Here is a 27593-nt window from a genome sequence, read left to right on the forward strand (position 1 = left end):
AATGGTGTGACACTGAAAATGTTGTATTTTGTATTGATCTTTTTCTTATTTATTTTAATGGTATGACTCTGAAAATATTGGCTTTTTAAATGTATTCTATTTTATGTATTATTTATTTTATTTATTTTAATGGCATGCCACGGAAAATATTGAATTTTCTTATTTATTTTATTTTTTATTAATTTAAATGATATGACACTGAAAACACTGTATTTTTTAACATTTATTTTATTCTTATTTATTATTTTTTTAATGGTGTGACACTGAAAATATTGATTTTTATATTTATTTCATTTTCATTTATTATTTATTTTAATGATATGACCCTGAAAACATTTTTATTTATTTATTTATTTATTTTATTTTTTTTTCCTTATTTATTTCAATGGTATGACACTGAAAATATTATATATTGTTATATTTGTAATACTTGTATTTATTTTAATGGTATGCCACTGGAAATATTGTATTTTTTAATTTATTTTTTCTTTATTCTTAATTTTCTCTGTTCATTTCTAGAATTAATTGACAATGCAAAATATTTTATGTATAATTATCATGCTTATAATAACGTAAAATATTGCTTAATTTTTTCTTATTTCTTTTATTAAGAAAGCAGCTTTTAGTGCAGCTTTGCAGAGACATATCAGTGCAAAATGCTGCACAACCCACAGCACAAAAATGTACCAGATTAGCCTCAAAAATCACATAAAACCTCAGATAATTATGTGCATTTTCTCCCTGCATGTAAACGGCTGCTGCAGCTCCACAGAGGCCATTATACAACTGTTATAATAATTCATATGGCCACGCATTGACACTCTATTTACATCCTGGATTTGTTTCTGTGGAGCAGATTAGCAAACACTTGGCCGCTTCCTGCAGAAACTAGAAGAGCTTCCACATACGTTCCTGTGGAGGCCCACTCAGATATACAGTACTCCACGGTGAGTCACACTTACACAACACGGTCCTGCGTGTGTAAACGGGATGAAAGCGACTGTCTTGTGTCTTTGTGCTGCTGCTGTTGAGGCCGAGCAGCCAACGAGTGGGAGGACACTATTGTTTCCTGAAACAGTTTGTCAGACGGCGTGAGTCACATGCTGCTGTCATGTATCACTTAAAAAATATATTTCCAAAAATGTAATGTTTCTGCAAATAGCAGCTGCAGAAGAACTGTATGTAATTTATGTCATTTTATTTATTCTATTAAATTGTATTTATTTACTTATTTTTAATTGTCTGTTTTTATTCATGTAGTGCAGTGGGTTTTTTTTATTTTTTTATTTTATTAAATTAAATTAATAATTTATTTTTAATCGTCTGTATTTTTATTTATGTGGGTAGTTACTTAATGTCTGTGTTCTGGAAAAAACAAAAATAAATACAAAAACAAAATAGGGGCTCTGATAGTGTAATGTTTCTGCAAATAGCAGCTGCAGAAGAACTGTATGTCATTTATGTCATTTTATTTATTCTATTAAATTGTATTTATTTATTTATTTTCAGTTGTCTGAATTTATTCATGGAGTGCAGTGGGTTTTTAAAAAAATATATTTTATTAAATTAAATTAATAATTTATTTTTAATCGTCTGTATTTGTATTTATGTGGGTAGATATTTAATGTCTGTGTTCTGGAAAAAACAAAAATAAATACAAAAACAAAAAAGGGGCTCTGATAGTGTAATGTTTCTGCAAATAGCAGCTGCAGAAGAACTGTATGTCATTTATTTCATTTAATTTATTCTATTAAATTGTATTTATTTACTTATTTTCAGTTGTCTGTTTTTATTCATGTAGTGAAGTGGGGCTTTTTTAAAATTTATTTTATTCAATTAAATTAATAATTAATTTTTAATCGTCTGTATTTTTATTTATGTGGGTAGATATTTAATGTTTTTGTTCTGGAAAAAACAACAATGAATACAAAAACAAAAAAGGGGCTCTGATCGTGTAATGTTTCTCAAAATAGCAGCTGAATAAGAATAGCATTGCACAAAGTTCATTTTATTAAATTTTATTAAATTGTATGTAGTTATTTATTTTCGACTGTAGAAAATACTTATTTATTTCGACTTATGTAATACTTTTTCAACTTAATTTATTACATTTTATTTATTTAATCATACATTTTCAGTTTTTTTATGAATGTAGATTTTTTTTGTTTTATTTCTTGAAAACAAAAAGTTTAGAGAAATTAAAAAACTGCATAAGAATAGCATTATATGTAATAAAAAAGGATTCTATCTATTTTTAAATGTTTTTAATGTATGTAGAGCAGTGTATGCAACTAAAAATATTTAATTAAATGTATAAGAATAGCAGTGTGTCAGTTTAAAAAAATATATTTTATTAAAAATAATTTAATTTAATTTATGTTTTTACACTTTTATTGTTTTTCTGTATATAGACATTTTATGTATCCGTATTACTTCTGAAAAAAAGCAATAAATATAATTTTGACAAGCAAGGAAACACACAGCAGGGAGCTGTGAGGGAAGATACATTTATTTTGAAAATACACTGCTGATTCACAGTAATGATAAGGGCTCGGCGCCACCACGGCCACTTATTTACATTAAAGTGAAGCCGTCCAGGTTGCAGCGTTTATTAGCAGCTCCAGATATCCTGCAAGGAGCCAAACCTGATTAACCCGATCAGAAGGTTAATCGAGGATGATATCATGGCTCGTTAGAGACCTAATAAGATTGTCGGCTGATATTTTACACCACGACTTCGTCCTTGATTGTACCTCGCTCATCCAGAGCAGCTGCGGCTCCGAAAGTGAACACTGATTACTTCCTTCAGCGCTGATCTCTGCAGCGAGAAGTCAAGTGTTCACGACCAACTCCTCAACACAACATCAACTCAAATGTTCAAGGAAATCATTTTCTTTCTGTATTTGGCTCTAAGGACCAATCTGAGCCACAGTGAGACGTTTCAGGACGATTCTTACTCTTTCTACATTCTCCTCTCTGTGTTTAACTGCAACATCTAAAACCTCTATGAATCTATAAGTCCTGCAGCTCTATGGAATCAGCACAATCAGAAGAACTCAAACATGTCTTAGTGCAGAATAACACAGTTAATTAGTGTAAAGAATGTTGTTACAAACACAAAAATGTCCAAAAGAGACATAAAAGAGACACAAAATGACCAAAAAACTGAAAAACGATGAAAAATGACTGTGAGAGACCGAGTCAGTCGGCAATGAGGACAACAGGTAATATTTTCAAAAAGGGGTCTTTATTTACCCAAAGTATAAAGCAACAACTTTTCCAAAGAAAAGTAATAAAGAATTGGGCCCATAAAAGAGGTCAAACTAACAAAACTATACAACTGTCAACAAACTAACAGAAGACAAACAGACCTGATGACTAAACACAAGAGGGAGCTTATACAGTGGGTGATCAGCCCATAGTAAACACTAGAGGGGGTTGACAAACAAAAAAACAACAGCTAATTTACCAGCACAGCAAATCAGGAAAATTAACTCATTAAAATAAACAATCTATACTGAGCAAACAAAATGAATCATTTAAATGACCGGCCTTTTGGGTTGGCCCAATCAGCACCCTCTTCTATAAAAGGACTGAGCTTGTGGGGGGGATCCTTTTGCCTGGCATTCCCAGCAGCAGCAGCAGCACTGGTAACTCAAAAAGAACAGAAATTCTGAAACTATAGCAAACAAAGACTGTTGTATGAAACAGAAAATCCCTGTGTGATTGATTTGATTGACAGTTAGCTCTTAAAGTTATGTACTTACTTGATTCCTATGGTCTATGTCTAGTACCATCAGGTTGAATGCACTTATTGTAAGTCGCTTTGGACAAAAGCGTCTGCTAAATGACATGTAATGTAATGTAATGTAATTTACTAAATGTTGAACCAATGTAGACTAATAACTTAATTAAATGTATAATGTGTATGAACAAAATACAACAACACTTAACTATAGAAACAGATGTATGGGGTTACTGACATTTATGGTTGTGTCATCACAGTGACCAAAAAAAGACACAAAATGAACAAAAAAGACACAAAAACGACACAAAATCCCAAAACAGTGTAAAAAGACCAAACGATATGTAAAAGATGTAAAATGACCAAAACAGTTTTCGCCACATATTGTACATATTGATATTGTCATCTTTCCAGCCTCTCCTGTCCTCTCCTCTCTGCTCTGTGTAAACAGCCTCTCTTGTCCTCTCCTCTCTGCTCTGTGTAAACAGCCTCTCCTGTCCTCTCCTCTCTGCTCTGTGTAAACAGACTCTCCTGTCCTCTCCTCTCTGCTCTGTGTAAACAGATTCTCAGTGAATATTTGTCACGTGACCGTTGGTCTCAGCAGAATCAATCATGTCTTCACAGTGTCTCTGAGGAGCAGAATTTAATGTTTTTAACAGGATCTGGTTAGTGCAAACACTTTATTTTAAATGACACATGGAGAATAAAGAGATTCTGACACAAATATCAACATTTAACACAAGTTTTGCTCACTTTTATAATGGAAACTTTCAATTTTTTAAAAGAAAACATACGATTCAATCCCTGTCAGGATGGTGGATTCACCACAGTGATCCAGACTGAACTGAACCTCATCTATACGACTGAATTAAAACAACCCTGCAGCCTGCTGATCCAGGCAGGAAGTCGACTTTTTTCCCATCACAGTGAGACCAAATAAAACAGTATATGGAGAGAGTTTCTGGAGAGAAAGCATCAGCAGGACGGATGCTGTATGTCGAGTCTCTTATAGTAATCACAAGCAATTTCCTCTCTACCTTAAAGCAGAAGGAGATTACAAAGGATACTGTCACTCACAGACAGAAAGAAGGACGATGGATAAAAAGAAAAGCCTGAATGATGAACAGGAAGAGTGAATGGATGGAGGAGAATAAAAGCTAAAGAATGGACAATATGTATTCAGGGTTTTGCTGAATAAAAAGTTTATTGTTAAAGCTTCATGAAAAACTGCACAATATATTTACATATTTCATGCAGCAGAAACTGAGGATCAGTGTTTTTGTCTTTGGCACCACACAGAAATTTACCTGGAAATAATCTCAAGACACCCCAGTGTCTGAGGGGGAATAATAACAGAATTCTCCTCTGGGGATCATGAATATTCACACTCTCTGCTCTCTAAGGCCATATCTTTTATTATTATTATTATTATTATTATTATTATTATTATTATTATTATTATTATATCTGCAGTGCGTTTCTCTCTGTGTGTCTTCTCTGGTTTGGTTTCTTCACACAGAGAGAGAGAGCTGACTATTTTTATAAAGTTTTTCTGGAAATTTTGTGATTTTTTTTTTCGTGTAAATTTGTGATTTTGTCTCGTCATGAATTTGAGTTCTTTTCTCATAAAATTTGATTTTTATTGAGAATTTTTTCTCTAAAATGTGTGAGTTAATTTTTTGGGGGAAATTATTATATTAAAATGTGAGTTTTTTTCTAGTAAATTATAGGGTTTTTATATGTATAAATTTGTGAGTTTCTTTCTTGTAAATTAGTTTTTTATTGTAAATTTCATTTTTTCCCTTTTAAATTTGTTATTTTCTTCTGGAAAATGTATGATTTTTTTTTTCTTGTAAGTTTGTGATTTCTTACTGTATTTTTTTTTTTTTGTAAATTTGAGTTTCTCCTCATACATTTGAGGTTTTTTTTCATGAATTCGTGAGGGTATTTTTTTTGTAAATTTGTTATTTTCTTTCTTGTAAATGAGTGTTTTTTTTGTGATTTTTTCCTTTTAAATTTGTTAATTTCTTCTCTGAAATGTGTGGTTTTTTTCTCTAAAATGTGAGGTTTTTCTTGTAAATTTGTGATTTTTTTCTTGTAAAATTGTGATTTTTTTTCCTTGTTCATTTGTGAGTATTTTCTCTTAAATTTGCGATTTTTTTCTTGTTATTTTGTCATTTTTTCTTGTAAATTTGTGAGTTTTTTTCTTGTTAATGTGTGAGTTTCTGTCTCGTTGCCTGGTCTGAAGGAGGATGTGTCAGATAAAACGATGCTCCTGTCGTAGTCCGGAGCTCACTCTCTCTGTCTGTGTGAAAGAAAAGGACAGATTTTGAAGAATTTCCAGCGAGACAAACTTGTCTCCCGTGGCTCACAGAGGGTCACAGAATTAGAATAACTGAATAAATTCACTCAAATGAATCATCAAAACCATTACAATGAGTTAATTAAACGGGCTTCTGGTTCCCAGCTACCTTTTTAAAATGTGCTTTTGTGAGAAATTGGTATTCTGTTTGCAGAACGAACCTCCGTCACCGAGAGGACCTCCATCTCTGCCGGCTGACCCGGAGTCATGGGAGGAGGAGGAGGAGGAGGAGGTGGAGCAGGAGGAGGAGGAGGAGGAGGGAAACACATTTTGAGATCCTCAAAAACTGTACCGAAGCACTCGACTTCTGGCTCAGTGAAATGTGTTATTTTGTTCCTCGCCAGCATTAATTATCAAAGACGACCAATTTAGCTTGTTTATGCACTTTCTGTTTGGTTTGTTTCCATTTTCCTCCCACCTCCTTTAACATTTTTAACATCAGCTTTCTGCATATTTGTCTTTGTTCCAGACGTTCATCCAGCACGCTCCATTTTATTTTTTCTGTTTGATGCACAGAGAAAGTTTGTGCAGGTGAGAGGACCAGGTACAACAGGAAACTTAACACTCAGCTCTTAAAGGCAGTCAAGGTATCTAAATCATAGTTATACTAGATTATAGTTTTATATTCACTGTGAATTACACAAGTAGGGAAATCATACTTTTTTTTTGTCTTTTATGGTCTTTTTTGGTAATTTTATGTATTTTTTTGGTAATTGTATGTCTTGTTTTTGTAATTTTATGTATTTTTTTTGGTCATTTTGTGTCTTTTATGGTCTGTTTTTGGTAACTGTGTCTTTTTTAGGTAGTTTTATGTCTTTTGTATGTATTTTTTGGGGGGGGCATTTTGGGTCGCTTTTTTCTTTTATTATCTTTTTTAAATTTAATTTTATGTCATTTTTTTAAGTAATTGAATGTCTTGTTTTGGTAATTTTTTGTCTTTTTTCACACTTCCTTTCCATCATGAATAAATGTCTATAAATCTGATTAGAAATCATAGAAACAAAGACGCTCCTTATAACTTGCCTGCCAATCTTCACGTTTCTAACTTTTCTTCAGAATCAAAAACAGTGATATTTATCTGTGCATCAATGCAAACAGAAACTGCTGAGAAATAATTCTGCAAACTTTTAATGGAGACAATTTGGTTTTAAAGTCGTCCTCATAACAACTTCTTTCAATTATCTGCATTTATTTACAGTCTTTAATAACGTCTACACTGCAAAAAAAGAAAAGTTGGGTGAACTCAAAATTTCAAGGCAACAAACTTCGATACAGTTTTAAGTTGGACAATTAAACTAAATATTTTAAGTTTTGTTTTTGAGTTTGCTCAACTCTGAATTTCTCTGGCACGACTGTAACGCCGCTATGAAATGTCAGCTAATGTTGTGACCACAATTTTGAGTTAGCATTGATATGCTAATGGCTACTCTTGTAGCTGTAACAAGCAGCGCCGCTAGCATCAGTTAGCCGCTAGCATCAGTTAGCCGCTAGCTTTCGCTAATGACCGAATTTCACAACAAAGAAATAAGAGTTAGCAGAACTATTGTCCCTTGTTGTGAACCCCAACTTAAAGATATAAGTAACAACAACTCACCAACTTGTTTTTGAGCAGACAACTGGCTTCCTTTGTTGTGCTAATGTCCACACATTATTGCCCTAAATGTCAGTAATTTATATTTCCAAGTTTTACCAACTTAAATCACTGTTTTAGGCCAAAAAATACAAATTGGCTTTTTTGCAGTGTAAGCAGGTTGTTTTTTGCTCGAACCTTGGAGAATTGCTTTTGTAGTACTCTGTAGTACTTTTTTTTGGTAATTTTGTGTCCCTTATGGTCTTTTTTTATAATTTTATGTAAATTTTTGTCATTGTCATTTTACGTCTATTTTGTTAGTTTTGTGTCTCTTTTTGGTCATTTTATGTCTTTTTTTGGTCATCTTTGTCTTTTTTTGGTATTTTTGAGTCTTTTTTGTTCATTTTGTTTCTTTTATGTTTTTGTTTTTTTCATTTTATTTCCTTTTTATTTCATTTTTCTATATATACATTTTTCCTATTGTTATTATACTGAGGACGCCCTTCACTTGTCCAGATCCGCCAAAATATGTAAACTCCAAACTTCACATCCACTTTAATTTTCAAGCAAAATAATTGAATTTATCTGGGCAGCCTGCCACACACACGCACACGCACACACACACACACACGCACACACACACACACACACACACACACACACACACACACACAACCACGCACACACACACACACACACACACACCGTTCTGTCTCCTTGTTGCTCAGTTGCTTGTTTTGGAGTCTCATCACAGAAATGGAGATGTTTCATCATCAGCCTGTCCAACCAATTATCTCGTCCTGAAGCTTTCTCTGACTGATGAGTTGGCAGCCAGTCAGACATTAATGCTGATTTCAGACAAAGCATGAGGAACACTCTGAGCTCGTCTTCCTGACAAACTCAGACCACGACTCCTCGGCTGGTCCTTCGGAGGTGTTTCAGACAGAATCAGTGTGTGTAACCGTGCGAACACGAGTCTCAGCGAGTTATCTCGGCCCCACAACTGAGTTTATTTTATTGTGAGATTCAGATTTAGGGGGACGTTTGTTTCCAGTAAACAGAAACAAACAGACACCTAGCAACAGCATCGTTTACTGCAGCGCTGAGACTCCAGAGCACCAAACTTCATCTGGATTTATCTGGTTATAACCGTGTTCTGTCTGGAAGGAGTTTACCTTTTAAACTACATTTTCAACAATTCAACAAACTTTTTTGGAATCTAGTTGTAAATGCTCAGTAAAGCTTGGACTTCTGCTCGTAAAGTTCACTTCACACAGATTCAGATTTACACAGGTTTTTTAATGCTTTAACTCAATATGATGTTTCACATTAGTTGCAGATGTTCTGTTATGGTGTTGCTGCAACTTTTTCCTTTTTTGTTCATTTTGTAACATTTTTTTGTAATTTAATGTCCTTTTTTAGCCTGGGTATACTCAGACTGCCTTGCGCGCTCAAATTTAATTTCGAACCTCCATCCAGTCTGGAAACCAGGAAGGATTCTTAGCCCTGTTTTAGGGATCCAATCACAGAGCGGGGAGGGACGGCAAGACGATGACGCGTACTACTCGGCACTTGGAAGCTTGTAGTTTTCCGGATCCATCATGGCTGCTGCAGACGCGAAACTCTCTTTAGCTGTAGATGGTGTTTTAAATAGTTTAGAGCGAAAGTTGAAAGGCGAAAGGTCTCTCAGCGGCTCCGCTTAGATCACCGGCGTTATGGTAGCGGGGCTATTAGCGTCACTAGCGGCTATTAGCTAATAGCCGCTAGCTAGAATAGTCTGGTGTTAGCCAGGCTAGTCCTTTTTGGTAATTTATGTCTTATTTTGGTCATTGTGTGTTTCTTGTGGTCTTTTTTTTTTGTAATTTTAGGTCTTTTATGGTCTTTTTTGGTACTTATTTCTTCTTTTGGGTAAATGTATGTCTTTTTTTGGTCATTTTGTGTCTTTTTTTGTTATTTTGTGTCTTTCTAAGACCACCAGAGAACGAAAGTGATGACCAAAATAGACAAAAATCACCAAAATAGACATTAAAATAATATAAATTGACAAAACAAACAAACACAAAATGACCAAAAATGACATAAAATGACTAAATACCTCTGTGCATTGATTTCCAGCTGAAAATAAGCAGTTTGGCCCATGCACACTGCAGCTCCTGCAGGTCTCAGTCTGTCCCGGACCACCAGAGAATGATACCAAGGATGCTCATATGTTTTAAAGATGTGGATGCTAAACTTTGTCTTGTATAAGCTCCTAAGTTTTGTTTTCTCTGGCTGATTGAGGCTTCGCAGCTCATTAGTGACGACTCAGCACTTTTTAAATGCTTATTTGTGGTGTTTTTGACTTCACCTCGCTGCCAAAACCTCCACTGCACCTTTCACGTCTCTAAACAAACTGCACATGCAGCATTTAAAGCAATTACAGCCACGGAACATTAATTAACTGAGCCAACATACATAAAGAGTGAAAACGCAGGCTAATGGAAACAAATCTGCTGCAGATTCTGAGCGATGACGGCGGCCTCAGACGTCTCTCAGCTCATTATAAAGTCCATACATCATACAGAAACACAGGGACATGATCCCAGAGTCAAACATCAGCTCAGGTGAACCAAACAGCAGCTGGAAGCTTTAAGAGTCTCTCTTCTGCTGGAACATTAAACATTAAATCCCGCATTTTCCATTTATTCTGCTTTATTATCGGAGACAGAGAACATTCATCAATACTGTAAGTGCTGATTAACAAGCGCTGTGACAATTAAAAAATACAGGATTAACATTTAAGGAAGCATTAAAGAGGCAGCAGAGGCACTTTAAATGTCTAGTGAGACTAATTAAAATAACCAAAATAAATGTGATGTCATTTTTCATCTGTGGATTTTCACATCGTGATAGCAGCTTCAAGGAAAAACTTTGGATTTTTTTAAAAGTGTGGATGTATATTATAGTAGAAATAAATAAATAAATAAATAAATAAATAAATAAATGGGTAATTATAAAGAGACATTAGTAAAGGAAAAAATAATTAAATTTAAATAGCTAAATTAAATTTAAAAAAAAAAGAGAAATTAAAGAATAAATAAATCTGGACATATTAAGATAAATGAGAAAATATAAAATAACAAATTTAATTATAAACCTAAGCCAGTTGTATTATTTAAAAAATAATTACATAATTAAAAATATATAAAGGCTATGTTTTCAGACAGCCCTTTAAAAAGAAGTGAAGCTTTTATCCTTTCTTCAAAGCCACCAGACTCATTGACTCATTTTACCTCACAGTGTTCTGTGAGGTAAAATGTATATAACAACTTCAGTTCCACTCACTTTGTGTCTTCTTTTGGTCATTTTTATGTCTTTTTTGGTCATTTTGTGTCCATTTTGGACATTTTGTGTCTTTTAAGGTCTTTTTTTGGTGATTTTGTGTCTTTTTTGGTAATTTTATGTCTTTTTGTTGGTGATTTTTGTGTCCATTTTGGATATTTTGTGTCTTTTATGGGTTTTTTTGGTAATTTTATGATTTTCTTTTGGTAATCTGGTCACCTGGACCTAAATCCATCAACACACTAGACTGAATACAGATATGCATTGATTTCCAGCTGAAAATAACAGTTTGGGGGTCTTTTAAATGACTTTCTTGATAATCGGCCCATGAACTCTGCAGCTCCTGCAGGTCTCAGTCTGTCCCTGACCACCAGAGAACTAAAATGATGACCAAAAAAGGACATAACATTTAAAAAGAACTTTGGTGTCTATTTTTGGTAATTTTATGTCTATTTTGTGACTTTTTTTGTAATCTTATGTGTTTTCTGGTCATTTGTGTCATTTTTTTTTTTTTTTTTGTCATTTATGTATTTTTTTTTTTGTAATTTTGTATCTTTTATGGTCTTTTTTGGTAATTTTATGTAAAATTACCCCAAAAAGACCATAAAAAGACACAAAATGATCCAGTGGAGCTCAGCCACACAATAACACAAACAAACTAACAGATTGAAGCAGCAGTCGATCAGCAACTCCTCTGTTCTGTGAGGTAAAATTGTCGTTTTTCCTCAATGAGACAAGAGTCTGGTTGCTTTGACTCATATGAACTTTGGTCATTTTATGTCTTTTTTTTGGTAACTTGGGGTCTTTTTTTGGTCATTTCATGTCTTTTTTGTCATTTTATGTCTGTTATGGTCTTTTTTTTTGGTAATTTTATGTATTTATTTGGTAAATTTTATATATTTTTCTGTCATTTTGAATCTTTTATGGTCCTTTTTGGTAATTTTGTCTTTTTTGGTAATTGTATGCCTTTTTTGTCATTTTATGTCTTTTTGGGCCACTTTTTCCTCTATTTTGGTTATTTTGTGACTTTTTTTTTGGTAATTTTATGTCTTTTTTGTCTTTTTTCTGATTGTTTTGTGTCATTTGTGGTCCATTTTGGTAATTTTATGTCTTTTTTTGGTAATCTGGTAATCTGGATCTAGCAACTCCTGTGTTCTGTGAGGTAAAATGACTGTTTTTCTCTATGGAGTCTGGTGGCTTTGAAGAGAACGTAGATAACAGCTTTAGCTCCACTCCTATGAACTTAAACAGGCTGTCTGACAGCAGGGTAAAGCTGTAAAAATATTCTTAATAATGCATATATTAATACTGATTATTTTATACAACCACACTTAAATCTATGAGAGTTTTTCCTTTAAGCTGCTTTTTATTTGGACTCAGTGTTCTGAAGTCCAGCTGCTGTGTGTCTGACGTACGTGGGACAGTTGGGGACAGGTCTGAGAGCTGGACAGTTGAGGAATTAAAAGCAGCATGATGTTATATTCAGATCAACAGACAGAAAGACATTTTTAATATGACAGTGTTAAAGCTGCGACCAGGGGCAGCTCCAGCAGCGCGCCATAATTACAGGTGTCAGGTCACATCCCACACGCCTTCTGCAGGCCACAGCCTCGGCTTTAACACTCAAATTATGTCCCCATAAATGAATAAATCATTCAAACTAACAATCCGACGGGGCAATGCACCACATTTTATTTTAAAGCATCCATTAATCAGTCATATAAAGATAACTCACTCAGCTAAAGGCTGCTTGACGTGATTAAAACAAAGTTTAACAGAGTTTGCATGTCTCACTCAACCAGACTGGGATCATAAAACCGTCCTGAGTGAACTCAAGTTTGGTTTCTTTGGGGGGAGGGGGGAGGAGATGAGAAGAAGAGGGAGAGAGGGAAAAAATAAAACAATGATATAAAAAAAATTATATAAAAAAAATATATAAAATAAAATATAAAATAATGAATGAAAAAACACTGCTACTACTACTACTACTACTATTATTATTATTATTAAAAATTAATAATAATAATAATAATAATAATAATAATAATAATAATTATTATTATTATTATTATTATTATTAATAATAATAATAATAATAATAATAATAATCAGTATGTTTAAGTAAGAAAGAGAGAAAAAATTATCAAATAAATCAAAATTATTTTTAAAAAATCAAAAAGGGAAGCCACCAATGCTTCTACTATTAAAAACAACAACAATAATAATAATAACAATAATAATAATAATAAATAATACATTTATTACATTTAAGTAGAAAGGGAGAGAGAGAGGAGAGAGAGAGAGAGAGAGAGAGAAATATATATAAAAAAATAAATAAAAAATAATTAGAAATATGCCACCAATGCTACTACAAATAACAATAACTACAATAACTACAATAATAATAACAATAATAATAATAATAATAAAGGGGTGCTGCCCTGTCCACTGGCTGGGCACCTTCATGCTGCTTATTGTTTCATTTTGATAAGAAATGTGAGTTTCTCCCCTGAGTTGTGAACCAGGACTCTCTCTGTCTCTGCTGTCTGACTGTGAAACTGGACCCCGCTCCTCGCTGACGCAGAAAAATCTAACATCTTAATTTTCTCCGTCACAGCCTCAGCCCTGTTTCCTGTGTGTTAAACTCATTTCTCCCGTGTCTAAACCTGTCGCAGACCGTCTCCAGCTCCACAGCGTCTTATTTCACTGATTACATTTGTTCCGGGTTCTCTGATTAAATACACTGTTTATGTCTGGACTCGGGCCAAAGAATTTCCTTTCACTGCCTCCATAATAAACCAGCAGAAAAAAGACATGCTTCTTCTCCACAGATAACGTCCTGATACTGATGACAGATTTCAGTTTGAATGAAACTTCTTTATATAACCTGAAGACGTTTTTATCGTCTGTTTTACTGCAGAGAAGAGACGCTTTAATGGAGCACAAGCAGCAGTCTGTAAAAGTGTCTGACACGACCCATTTGGACGCATTAAAGTGATGAAGATGTTCTGCTAAAATGTAGAATTCTTCGTCTCTCTGTTTCACCCCATTATACAGCTCAGCCTTTGCTCCTGTTTCTGGGAGTAAAATTACAAGTAAAGGTGGAAATCTTCAGGTCTGTCCTGTCCAGTTCAAACCCTCTGAACCCCAACAAGAAGTTTCAGAGCTTTTATCCTCACTGTGTCCTTTTGTTTCACTACAATAGATAAAAAGTCCTCTAATATTGTATCTTTGACATAACAACAATCTGAGAAAGATCATTTCTAATTAAGACACTGGAGGGACACCATTCAATTGAAGAAAAAAAAAGAGAAATTAAAGAACAAATAAATCTGGACATATTAAGATAAATGAGAAAATATAAAATAACAATTTTAATTATTAACCTAAGCCAGTTGTATTATTTTAAAAAATTACATAATTAAAAATATATAAAGGCTATGTTTTCAGACAGCCCTTTAAAAGGAAGTGAAGCTTTTATCCTTTCTTCAAAGCCACCAGACTCATTGACTCCAACAAGAAGTTTCAGAGCTTTTATCCTCACTGTGTCCTTTTGTTTCACTACAATAGATAAAAAAAAGTCCTCTAATATTGTATCTTTGACATAACAACAATCTGAGAAAGATCATTTCTAATTAAGACACTGGAGGGACACCATTCAATTGAAAAAAATAAATATATGAAATTAAAGAATAAATAAATCTGGACATATTAAGATAAATGAGAAAATATAAAATAACAATTTTAATTATAAACCTAAGCCAGTTGTATTATTTAAAAAAAATTACATAATTAAAAATATATAAAGGCTATGTTTTCAGACAGCCCTTTAAAAGGAAGTGAAGCTTTTATCCTTTCTTCAAAGCCACCAGACTCATTGACTCCAACAAGAACTTTCAGAGCTTTTATCCTCACTGTGTCCTTTTGTTTCACTACAATAGATAAAAAATCCTCTAATATTGTATCTTTGACATAACAACAATCTGAGAAAGATAATTTCTAATTTAGACACTGGAGAGACACCATTCAATTGTTTTCATTCATCATTCCTGCACGGCATTTCTTCTATATTTTTAATAGAATATAGATAAAATAATATAAAAAAAATATATATAATATTATAAAATATAATAAAATAATATTTTCAAAATGATCTATATAGAGTTGGACTAAAAATTCTGTTTGTTTTTTTAAATATTATTTTTTAGGTGAAAAGTTTGAACATAGGTTCGAAAGCTATTTTGTATTAATATATTGATTATAAATGTTAAATTTTCATTGAGAAGCTTGAACATATTTTTATTAAATATTTTAGGAGAGAAGCTTGAACAATTTTTAAATTATATTTTAGGGGAGAAGTTTGAACATATTTCATAAAATATTTTAAGCTTGAACAATTTTAAAAAATATATTTTATATAAAAATATTTAATATATAATATTTTAGGTGAGAAGCTTAAACATATTTTTTATATGTATATTCAAGGTCAGTAGTAGTTGAATATATTTAATAAATTATTTTAAGCCTGAGCAATCTTTTTTAAATATTGTAGGTGAAAAGTTTGAACATATTTTTGAAAAAAATATTTTATGTAAAATTTTGAATACATTTGTTATAATATTTTAGTTAAGAAACTTGAACATATTAAAAATATATATCTTAGGTGAAAAGTTTGAACATATTTTATAAATTATTTTATATTAATACTATAAATACAAATTAAATTATTTTTTCATAATAATAAAATATACAATATATTAAAATATTTATTATCTTAATAAAATAGTATAAGCTTGAGGAATTTTTGAAAATATTTTAGGTGAGAAGCTTGAACATATTTTAAAAAAATATTTTAGATTTTATGTCAAAATATTAAAGATTGTTATAATATTTTAGTTTGAACATTTTTTTTAGTATATGTGTTGTAGGTGAACTAATAAAACCAAGATATTATTCTTATTTTAGTTATTTTAAAGTATTTTTTACGTTTGTTTTCATTCACATTTTTTAAATCATTTTATCATTCTGTAGTTTTTTATGAACAGGAAGCGGAAGAAAACCGGAAGCACGTGTCGCCTACGTCACATTTGGAAAAACAAAAACAAATCGCGTCTTGCAACATCTCTGTTGTTGCTGTTGTTTATCGCTTTGTTTGTCGTGTTTACTGCGGTTTAAACGCTCCGAGCCGCGTCGAGTCTTCGTGTTCATGGTGAGACTTTATATTTTTATAGCTGTCGGGAGTTAAATCCGAACATTGGCCCGTTTATTACGGGTTTATCTGAGGCTAACGGGAGCTAACATGCTAGCTGTAAACAGCCGTCGTGTTTGTGTGTCTCCTCTGTCTCAGGTCGTCCTGCGGGTCCGGACCGAGCTCTAGTTCACCGGAAAGCTCACGGTACTGGGAGTTAGTCCGCCATGGCTCAGCAGAGAGGAGTCAACAGCCTGCAGTTCAACCAGGACCAGAGTGAGCTAACGGCTAACGGGACAACACACACAATATTATCAGATAGAACCAGAACCACACTTTACTGCTGTCAAAGTACCATTACCAGCCCGTAGTACCAGCCTGCATTTGTATTTATATTGGTGTATATTTACTTTATTTTATTGACAGAATTACTTCATACTTTTCTCATACAGCAGCAACTTGAACAAATACATTTCTGATTCAGATTTTACTTTTGATACATTTTTATGCTTTTGTAGTTTTACTTCTTAAGTTTGGAATGCAGGAGATCTGTAAAATATTTATGATATTATGATAATATTTATATATATGATTTATGATAATATTTATGTTTGTGTGCATCACAATAATCTTCCATTTGTAAAATAACTGAAGCCATCAGATAAATGTAGCGAAATAAAATAATATTTCTCACTAAGAAAATACTTAAGTTAAGAAAAGTAACTCAAACTCGTACCAACATTCCACCACTGCAGAGACATAAACATATTAATACATCTTTAATCTTGTGTTCCTTCTGTGAAACCCTCAGGCTGTTTCTGCTGTGCGATGGAGACGGGGGTCAGGATTTACAACGTGGAGCCTCTGATGGAGAAAGGACACCTGGGTGAGTTCACTGCATCACAGACACATTTAATCAGGATTTTAAAGATACCAAGATTTGGACAGGATTTATTTCCATCAGAGAGGTGACATGAATTACTAACTGTGTCTCTTTTAATAATAAAACGTTTAGAATGTCACTCAGAGCGCAGACCTCCACCGAGGCCGAGCCAGAACCTCAGTGTTCACAAAAGTGACAATTGGGCCAAAAGCTTTTCTGTAATCCAGCTGACAAACAAACAAACAAACAAACAAACAAACTGATCCCAAAAATATGACCAAAAGTAATCATTTACATTTTTCCAACAATGACTTCCAGCCACTCCTGTCCTCTCCACTCTGTGTAAACAGCCTCTTGTGTCCTCTCCTCTCTGCTCTGTGTAAACAGCCTCTCCTGTCCTCTCCTCTCTGCTCTGTGTAAACAGATTTTCAGTGAATATTTGTCACGTGACCGTTGGTCTCAGCAGAATCAATCATGTCTTCACAGTGTCTCTGAGGAGCAGAATTTAATGTTTTTAACAGGATCTGGTTAGTGCAAACGCTTCAAATATCAACATTTTAACAGAAGTTTTGGTCACTTTTATAATGGAAACATTAGTAACAGATGATCCATTCAAGGACCATCAGAAAGATACAACTCTGACGATAAGGCCTGTTTTTACAGTTTCGATCTAAGATAAACGTTGGATTTTTTGCAATCTCTTTAAGAAAACATTTCAATCCTACCAGCGGGATGGTGAGCTTAAAGCTGCTGGTCGTTAGAAAACCAGGGTAAATGATCCATGTAGAATAAAGAGATTCTGACAGAAATATCAACATTTTAAGCTTAGTTTTTCCTGATGGAAGCTTTTGTCATACATGATTCATTCAAGGACACTTTGAGATGTGAAAATCTGATAATAAGTTCTATTTTTAAGGTCAATAAATATGATAAATGGCATATTTTTGGCTTTTTGTTAAGAGTTGAGTTAAAATGTATGTTTGAGTTTTAATTTAAAGAGCTTTTGGGACCTGAGAGATCCCATCTGTCCCAGACATCGAAGGAAAAAGTACAAAAAAAACGCATAAATTGCAGGTGATTGTAGTGAACAGATGTCTGTGTTTATATTTAATTAATAATAAACACAAAGCCTGCAGGTGATGAAAGTCACATGGCTTTCATCGATCCTGTAACTTTTATCACAGTGAGAGAGGTGAAATATTTCATCACCCTCCTCCTGAGGTGTTAACCTGCCTGAATGGGCTTATTGTTTTCTTCCTGTGTGTGTTTCAGACCACGAGCAGGTGGGCAGCGTGGCCTCCTGCTCCATGCTGCATCGCTCCAACCTGCTCGCCATCGTTGGAGGAGGAGTCAACCCCAAATTCTCTGAAATATCTGGTGAGTTAGAGAGACCTCCTGAGAGATCAGGCTCACTCTGGAACACTGTGGGGGCGTTTTAATGCTTCCATAGATCTGTCAAATTATCCAAAATACAGCTGATAACATTATTTATTTCCATATATTCCATATATTGTCTGTCTTTGTCAAACACTAGATGACCCACATTATAAGCACTTAAATGTCCAAATTTGATGTAAAACTACAAAAAATTTGCCACATTGAAGGTATATTGTGTAATCTGATAATTAAAGTTGGTTTTAACTCAAAATACTGAATATATATTATAATATTTTAGTTGAGAAGTTTGAACATATTTTATAAAATATTTCAGGTGAAAAGCTTGAACATATTTTTAAAATATTTTTGGTGACAAGTTTGAACATATTTAATATAATATTTAATGTCAAAATATTGAATACATTTGTTAATATCTTAGTTGAGAAGTTTGAACATAATTTTAAAAAATATTTTAGGTGAGAAGCTTAAACATATTTTAAAAATATATTTTATGTGAAAAGTTTAAACATTTTATAAAATATTTTAGGTGAAAAGTTGAAAATATTTTTGTTGAGGAGCTTAAAATATAAAAAAATATGTTTGAATATTCTAATTTAAAAAAATATTTTAAGTGAGAAGCTTGAACATATTTAAAAATATATTTTAGGTGAGAAGCGTGAACATAAAATGATTTCTCTCTATAAAATATTGTCTGTCTTTGTCAAACACCAGGTAACACACATTACAAGCACTTAAATGTCCAAATTTGATGTAAAACTACAAATAAATAATCCACCTGGGGGCTAGAGCGTTCTTTCTTTTGTGTAAATTAAATAATGTTATAATTCTTTGATCTCAGTGCTGGTGTGGGACGACGCTCGAGAGTCCCGAGACCCCAAAGACAAACTGGTCCTGGAGTTCACCTTCACCAAGCCGGTCCTGGCTGTTCGCATGAGGCACGACAAGTGAGTCCCTGCTGCTACAGCTAACTGTCTCCCTCTGCAGCCGCATATATAAATCAGATAATAAACATAATGTGTCGTGTGTTTTCCAGGATCATCATCGTGTTAAAGAACAGGATCTACGTCTACAGTTTCCCAGATAATCCCGTCAAACTGTTTGAGTTTGACACCAGAGATAACCCCAAAGGTAACAAAGACTCCTACGCTTGTTTTTTCACACTTTTCTTTTATCTTACTATATTTCATTCTTGTATTTATTTCTCTTTATATTCACTTATTTATTTATTTATTTATGTATTCTTTCGTTTCTCTTTATATTTACACATGTATTTATTATTTTATATATTATATTAACACATTTAATATTTATTGTTTTTTGTTTATTTTTTTGTCCCTTTATATTTACACATTTATTTATTATTTTATCTGATTATATTTACAATTTTTTTTATTTTAGTTATTATTTTATTCTTTTTATTTTACATTTTATTCAGTATTTATTATTTTTTGTTGTATTTATTTTTTGTCTCTCTTTATATTTACACATTTTTTTATTCTTTTTATTTTACATTTCATTCAGTATTATTTTTTGTTGTATTTATTTTTGTCTCTCTTTATATTTACACATTTTTCAAATTATTTTATCTGATTATATTTACACATTTTTTATTTTAGTTAAGAATTATTTTATTCGCTTTATTTTACATTTTATTTATTTATTTATTTATTGTTTTTTGTTGTATTTATTTTTAGTCTCCCTTTATATTTACACATTTTATTTTTTTCTTTAGATTTCCACGTCATTATTACATTTTCTATTTTATCCATTTCACATTATATTTAGTCAATTCATTTTATTTATTCCTCTTTTTATTTCATATTTATTTGATGGTGAAAACAATTCTCTCCTCCAGGTCTGTGTGATTTATGTCCCAGCCTGGAGAAACAGCTGCTGGTGTTCCCGGGTCATAAGTGCGGCAGCCTGCAGCTCGTTGTACGTCACACACCGACACACACACCGACACACACACACACACACACCGACACACACACACACACACACACACACACACACACACCGACACACACACACACACACACACACACACACACACACACACACACACACACACACACACAGTTTCAGTTAGTTAATTAATTATCTTTTTTTAAACATAAACCTGATGTAACCTTTAACCTTAAAACAAAAACAAAGTCTGAAATCTCAAAAAAGCCTTTAAAGAAGTGCACAAATGCCCTCACTCTGTTGGTTAAAAACGTGTTCCGGTCCTCACTATGTAGGAAGTACAAGAACACACACACACACACACACACACACACAGGAAGATAATCCAGCAGCAGTTTAAAAGCAAGTTAAAGTGATATGTTTTTCTCCAGGACTTGTCCAACACGAAGCCCGGCACGTCGTCTGCTCCGTTCACCATCAACGCTCATCAGAGCGAGATCGCCTGCGTGGCGCTCAACCAGCCGGGCAGCGTGGCGGCCTCGGCCTCTCGTAAAGGAACGCTGATCCGCCTGTTCGACACGACGACCAGAGACAAGCTGGTGGAGCTGCGCAGAGGGACCGACCCCGCCACGCTCTACTGGTACACACACACACACACATTATCCATCTATCAGCTCCAGTCTGCAGCAGCATCCAGCTGCTTCTCATCACCAGCCAGACGACTCCACTGTCACCATAATTACTAGATCCACTTATCCTTCCATATAGAAAATGGACACAATCGTTTTTTTTCTGGACTCTTGTCGTTTACTTGCGTGTTTGTTTACATTAGTCATCAACATTTTCGCCAGTTGCGCTGCTTCTGTCCCTCTCCTGTCAGTCAGCCTGCTCTCAGTGGGAGGCGGGGCTCACACACACATACACGCACATGCACACACACACACACACACACACACACACACACACACACAGCTGACGCTAGCCAGCTGAAGCATAGTGAGTTTGTTACTCGAAGCTACGTTTCCCGACGGCTGCACCAAAAAAAACCTATATTTCGCAGCAATATTAGCAGCAATTTCAGCTTTTTATATGTTATTTATAATAGAAAATAATATAATTCATAATTCTCCGAGCATTTTTTTTGTTAGCCAGAGCCTGACAGTCAATTTTATTTGTTTTGATTGAGGTTTATTTATTTATTTTGTGTTATTATTTACCTATTTTAAATCAAGATATTTTAACATTTCCACAATTACATTTCACTATTTAATATTCTTGACATGTAAAAATGAATGGCTGTTGAAAAGGATGTACTTAGATTATTATGCTCTAATATCAGATCAGTGGTCCTAAAACGACATCAACGATACTATCGTTTATCGTAAAAGTTTCTGGGAAAATATATCGTCCTAAATAAATGACTGTGACAGGCCTACAGACAACAGTTGTTAAACAGTGTGTAACGATTCTCCAAATCCATGATTCAATCCAGACTGGGCCTGGGTGATTTTTCAGTACAACAGCGTATTTAGAAATCCAACAGTAGATCAGTGAAGTTGCTGCTCTTTCAGTCTGTCTAAACTGGTCGTCATGCTGTTTTTTATATGTGTAGTGCACAGCAGCAGCCACCAGAGGGCAGTGTGCAGGCAGCTGAGAAATGGAGACTTACAGGACTTATAACAATAAAATAACTCTTCGTTTGGGTTTAATCCTGATGATAAAACTGAGAAAGCTAAGCTGCTGTTTTTGGGTGATTTTTGTCATTTTTGGACTTCCTCATTAGAACGACAGAGACACAGCGGGGGTAAAGACAAAAAACAAACAGGAAGGCTTTTATTCTGAAGCAGCTGCAGTAAACATTTTGTGTTTCTTTGTTAGTGGAGCTACTTCTGAGTAAAAAAAAAAACAAGTCGACAACAAAAACAGCATGGAACATTTGGTCAGTGGATCAGTTTAAAGGAGCAAAATGAGCAAACAAAGACGGTGAAGTCAACAAATATTAGAGGGAGCTGTCAAACAGAGAAGAAGAAAAAATAACTGTTTGTGTTTATTGTTTCCAGCATCAACTTCAGCCACGACTCCTCCTTCCTGTGCGCCTCCAGCGACAAAGGAACCGTTCACATCTTTGCACTGAAAGACACAAAACTGAACCGCCGCTCTGCGTGAGTCTCTCTTCACCCTGCTCGCCCTTTTCTCTCTCTCCCTCTCCTCTCTCTCGCTCTCTCTCCTCTCTCTCTCTCGCTCTCTCTCCTCAACCTCTCTCTCTCCTCGCCCTCTCTCTCTCCTAACCCTCCCTCTCTCCTCGCCCTCTCTCTCCTCGCTCTCTCCTCTCCCTCTCTCTCCTCGCTCTCTCTCCTCGCCCTCTCTCTCCTCTCTCTCCCTCTCCTCGCCATCTCTCTCCTCTCTCTCTCCTAACCCTCCCTCTCTCTCCTCACCCTCTCTCCTCGCTCTCTCTCTCCTCTTTCTCTCTTCTCGCTCTCTCTCTCCTCTCCCTCTCTTCTCGCTCTCTCTCCTCTCCCTCTCTCCTCGCTCTCTCTCCTCTCTCCTCGCCCCCTCTCCTCGCCCTCTCTCTCTCTCCTCTCTCTCTCTCCTCGCCCTCTCTCCTCGCCCTCTCTCCTCTCTCTCTCTCTCCATCTCCTCGCTCTCCTCGCCCTCTCTCTCCTTGCTCTCTCTCTCTCTCCTCGCCCTCTCTCTCCTTGCTCTCTCTCTCCTCGCCCTCTCTCTCCTCGCTCTCTCTCTCCTCGCCCTCTCTCTCTATCTCCTCGCTCTCTCTCCTGGCCCTCGCTCTCTCTCTCCTCCCTCTCTCTCTCTCCTCGCCCTCTCTCTCCTCGCCGTCTCTCTCCTCGCCCCCTCTCTCCTCGCCCCCTCTCTCATGGCCCTCTCTCCTCCCTCTCTCTCTCTCCTCGCCCTCTCTCTCCTCGCCGTCTCTCTCCTCGCCCCCTCTCTCCTCGCCCCCTCTCTCATGGCCCTCTCTCCTCCCTCTCTCTCTCTCTCCTCGCCCTCTCTCTCCTCGCTCTCTCTCTCCTCGCTCTCTCTCTACTCACCCTCTCTCTCTCCTCTTTCTCTCCTCGTCCTCTATTGGTTCGCTGACTAATTAGTGTGTGTGTGTGTGTGTGTGTGTGTGTGTGTGTGTGTGTGTGTCAGGCTGGCGCGTGTGGGGAAGGTGGGCCCTGTGATTGGTCAGTACGTGGACAGCCAGTGGTCTCTGGCGAGCTTCACCGTGCCGGCGGAGTGCGCCTGTATCTGCGCCTTCGGGAAGAACACGTCCAAGAACGTCAACTCAGTGATCGGTGAGGAGGCTCCACGGAGAACCACATGAGTCTATTTCACTTCTCTTTGGTCTCAGAACTGAACATGTCAATTATAATCACATAATGAGAATATTTGTTTACATTCAGGTAATTCTGCTTATCAATACATTTTCCCTGCTGTTGATTATCACCTGGCAGTAACTTGTTGAAGCTGTGCACTCTTTGAATATGTTGGTGGAGTTTTATTTATTATTTTCATGTAGTAAGTTTTACTGCCAATAATATGTGATAGATATTAAGAAATCTGCAGATTCCAATGGAAAAGTTCTTACTTTTTTAATGCAAATTGTACCCGCAGGGCATCAAAAAGGGCACAATGCAAAGAATTTAAAACAGATGAAGCTGAAGCATAAAAACTGTCTTGGGGAAATATCTTTGCCATTTATTTCTTGCTTTCAAGTCGAATAACTTAATAGAAACTAGAAACCAAAAACATTTGGAAATATAAAGAGGATAAAAATAATAAATGAATAAATGTAACGTGGAAATCTGAAGATAAAAAAGCAAAAAGAATAAATAAAGGAAATTCATAAAAAAAGAAAAGTAAAAGAATAAATAAAATAAAATGTGTAAATATAAATAGAAAAATAAATTAATTCAATTAAAATTGGAAATATAAAAGGATAAATGAAAATGTGTAAATGTAATAAGAGATGTGGAAATATGAAGAGAAATAAAATATATAAAACATTTTAAAATGTGGAAATAAAAAAAAAATTAAATAAACAACTAAAGTAAACTGAAAATATAAAGAGGAATAAATAAATAAAAAAAATTAATTCTAATTAATAAATGTGTAAATATAATAAGAAATAGATTTTAAAAAATAAAGAAATGTGGAAATACAAATAAATAACACTTTTTTAAAATGTTGAAATAAAAAGACGTGGAAACCTAAAGATAAACAGAGCAGCTTGTTTTTAGGTTTTAAAAGGAAACTGTGTTCAAACTGTTTTGTGATGTATCAGCTGAATGAAAGTAATTCGGAGCAGCAAAAAACTAAGAAAGGAACGTAAGAGTAAATTACCAAAAAATATGCTAAATTACCAAAAAAAAAGACACAAAATTACCAAATTAAGGCGCAAAATTACTAAAAAGGACGCAAAATTACCAAGAGACGCAAAGTTACCAAAAAAGGAGCAAAATTACCAAAAAGACAAAATTATCAAAAAAGACGCAAAATTACCAAAAAACACACAAAATTATCAAAAAGACACATTATGAAAAAAAAATTACCAAAAAAGATACAAAATCACCAAAAAAAACACCAAAAAATCACCAAAAAAACCCCCCACAAAAAAAGACAGAAAATAACTTAAGACGCAAAATTACCAAGACAAGACACAAAATTACCAAAAAGACGCAAAATTACCAAAAAAATATGCAAAATTACCAAAAAAGAAGCAAAATTACAAAAAAAAACTATTACCAAAAAGATACAAAATCACCAAAAATACTAAATTTCCCCCCAAAAAAGAAAAAATAACTAAAGATGCAAAATTTAAAAAAAAGACAAATTTACCAAAACAAAGGTACAAAATGTGCGTTTACTTTAATCTGTGGACTGAATTTTGAGCTCTTGTGATGTTTGAACTCGCTCTGAAACAGAGAAATCTCCCTCAACAGAAGTGTTTGTTTGTTTTCTTCGTTGTACTTTAATCGTCGTCCAACGCTTCAGATGTTCGCAGCGTCTCTGACTCGCCCTCAGGCTTCTGTGTTGTTGTTGTTGTTGTTATTTATCTGCTCCGTCTCGTCCTGCAGCCATTTGTGTGGACGGGACGTTCCACAAGTACGTGTTCACTCCGGACGGAAACTGCAACAGAGAGGCGTTCGACGTCTATCTGGACATCTGTGACGACGACGACTTCTGAGGACGGCGGCCGGATTTTAGGGGACAGACAGGAGGACGAGGACTCTGAGTTAATGATTACTGTCCTGTAGCGACAGGAAGAGACGTTCTGCTGAGAATCACTCGTATCTACAGGATGGAGCAGCATGAATAGAAACAGTTTTCTGTGAATGTGTGAGTGCATCATGACAAACACACCACGAGCTGCATTAATGACGTTAGAAACAAACTGAATAAAAGGTTTTTATATGAAATCAGAGTTCATCTCCTCTGTGTTCTCTTCTCTAACTTGTTTTCACTGTCAAATAAATGTGGAAATAAAAAATTAATAGACTAAATAAAAGAATTGTAAATATATAATGTGAAATAGATCAACTAGAAAATTAATAATGACATGGAAAAAGAAAAAAGTAAATATAAAGAGAACCAAAAACAATAAATACAACAAAAAATAAATAAAATGTGAAATAGAAAGAGAACAAAAAAAAAGAAAAAAAGAGAACAGCAAAAAATATTACCCAAAAAGTTTTTTGAAATATAAAGAGGAAAATAATAAATAAATGAATAACAACATGGAAATAAAATGCCTCGGGGTCCCCCAGGAGGAGCTGGATGTTGAGGCTGGGGAATGTCCTGCTTAACCTGCTGCCCCCGCGACCCGGCCCCGGATAAGCGGAGGAAAATGGATGGAATAAAATATAATTTATTTTATAGATGAAATCAAATGTGTAAATACAATTAGAAATTCTCATGAATTCATAAGTACATACATCCATATTTTGTTTCATTATTTTTTTTTACTCATACATTTGTTAATTTTTTCTTGTAAAATTGTAAGTTTTTTGATAAGAATATTGTCCCACCTCCCCAGCTCCTTTTTTTTTTTTTTTTTTTTTTTTAAGCCTACAGTGACGCCATCGGAGTATAAAATGTGGTGTAAACTTTTTTTAATCAACATTTGTGACACTTGTGGGCACCTGGAAAAGTTTTTATCTATAAATTGTGTTTATTTCCAAAAAATAATTTATCAGAGAAATCCAACTTTTTTTCTGATTTCTGTCATTCATTCACAGGGTTAGCGCTTATTGTTATTTAGTTATATAACTATATATATATATCTATACAGTACAGGCCAAAAGTTTGGACACACCTTCTCATTCAATGTGTTTCCTTTATTTTCATGACTATTTACATTGTAAATTCATCAAAACTATGAATGAACACATATGGAATTATGTACTTAACAAAAAAAGTGTGAAATAACTGAAAACATGTCTTATATTCTAGTAAGCAAAGGGTGGCTACTTTGAGGAATCTAAAATACAAGACATGTTTTCAGTTATTTCACACTTTTTTTGTTAAGTACATAATTCCATATGTGTTCATTCATAGTTTTGATGCCTTCAGTGAGAATCTACAATGTAAATAGTCATGAAAATAAAGAAAAACGCATTGAATGAGAAGGTGTGTCCAAACTTTTGGCCTGTACTGTATATTTAATCTCTTCTTGGTGCACCTGACTTGTCCTTTAAATGTGCAGATAATTGCTGCCATAACTGAAAGACATTAATTCCCTTTTGACACCAGCTGACGGTTGTTACGATGAACAGGTTCAGCTCCAGTAAATTGATATATTAATATGAATAATATGACAACACAAAGCTAAAAAACCCTTCTTCTGCTTCACACAATCACTGCAGCGTGTTTGGTGTCTCTTCACCTCAAACAGAAACTCACAGACACCCGGGAAGTGTTTCCAGCCTTTAAACTCTCCACCGTCACCAGCACAGAGAAATAAAGTTAAAATCATCTCGGCGGCAGTGAAAGTTTTTATTCTGAGGTGCTGATAAGCTTCATGAGATTATTCATCACTGCTGATTATTTCTGCAACTTGGCAGCAAAGTAAATGTTAATATCTTTGGTTAAATACCAGTCTGGAATAATCACATCTTATTACTGCTCTGATTGCTTCAGCGGCTCCAAATTAATCATAATGTAATTAGAGCTCGCTCCGCTTTAACTGTCAGCTGTAATTATTTAAAAGCTCCATCCATCACA

At 34.5% G+C, this 27593-nt stretch overlaps 1 protein-coding gene across 1 annotated transcript; it reads left to right on the top strand.

Annotated features, from left to right (window-relative positions):
* Positions 1-16053: 16053 nt before the first annotated feature.
* wdr45 (WD repeat domain 45) lies at positions 16054-25789 on the top strand. The gene is made up of 11 exons (XM_059358714.1): positions 16054-16207; positions 16346-16462; positions 16998-17072; positions 18342-18446; positions 19306-19411; positions 19501-19595; positions 20323-20402; positions 20807-21015; positions 22436-22537; positions 23520-23665; positions 25448-25789. The coding sequence occupies exons 2-11, from the start codon at positions 16414-16416 to the stop codon at positions 25555-25557; spliced, it is 1077 nt and encodes a 358-aa protein (XP_059214697.1). The 5' UTR covers positions 16054-16207; positions 16346-16413; the 3' UTR covers positions 25558-25789.
* Positions 25790-27593: the final 1804 nt, after the last annotated feature.

The sequence above is a fragment of the Centropristis striata genome, chromosome 19, assembly GCF_030273125.1.
Source record: "Centropristis striata isolate RG_2023a ecotype Rhode Island chromosome 19, C.striata_1.0, whole genome shotgun sequence".
Taxonomy (NCBI): domain Eukaryota; kingdom Metazoa; phylum Chordata; class Actinopteri; order Perciformes; family Serranidae; genus Centropristis; species Centropristis striata.

Bases quoted from the DNA above. Each gene is read 5' to 3' on its own strand.
- wdr45 (XM_059358714.1), top strand. From the start codon at position 16,414: ATGGCTCAGCAGAGAGGAGTCAACAGCCTGCAGTTCAACCAGGACCAG. The intron at 17,073-18,341 runs GTGAGTTCACTG...TGTGTGTTTCAG, and splicing joins GATGGAGAAAGGACACCTGG to ACCACGAGCAGGTGGGCAGC. The intron at 18,447-19,305 runs GTGAGTTAGAGA...CTTTGATCTCAG, and splicing joins CAAATTCTCTGAAATATCTG to TGCTGGTGTGGGACGACGCT.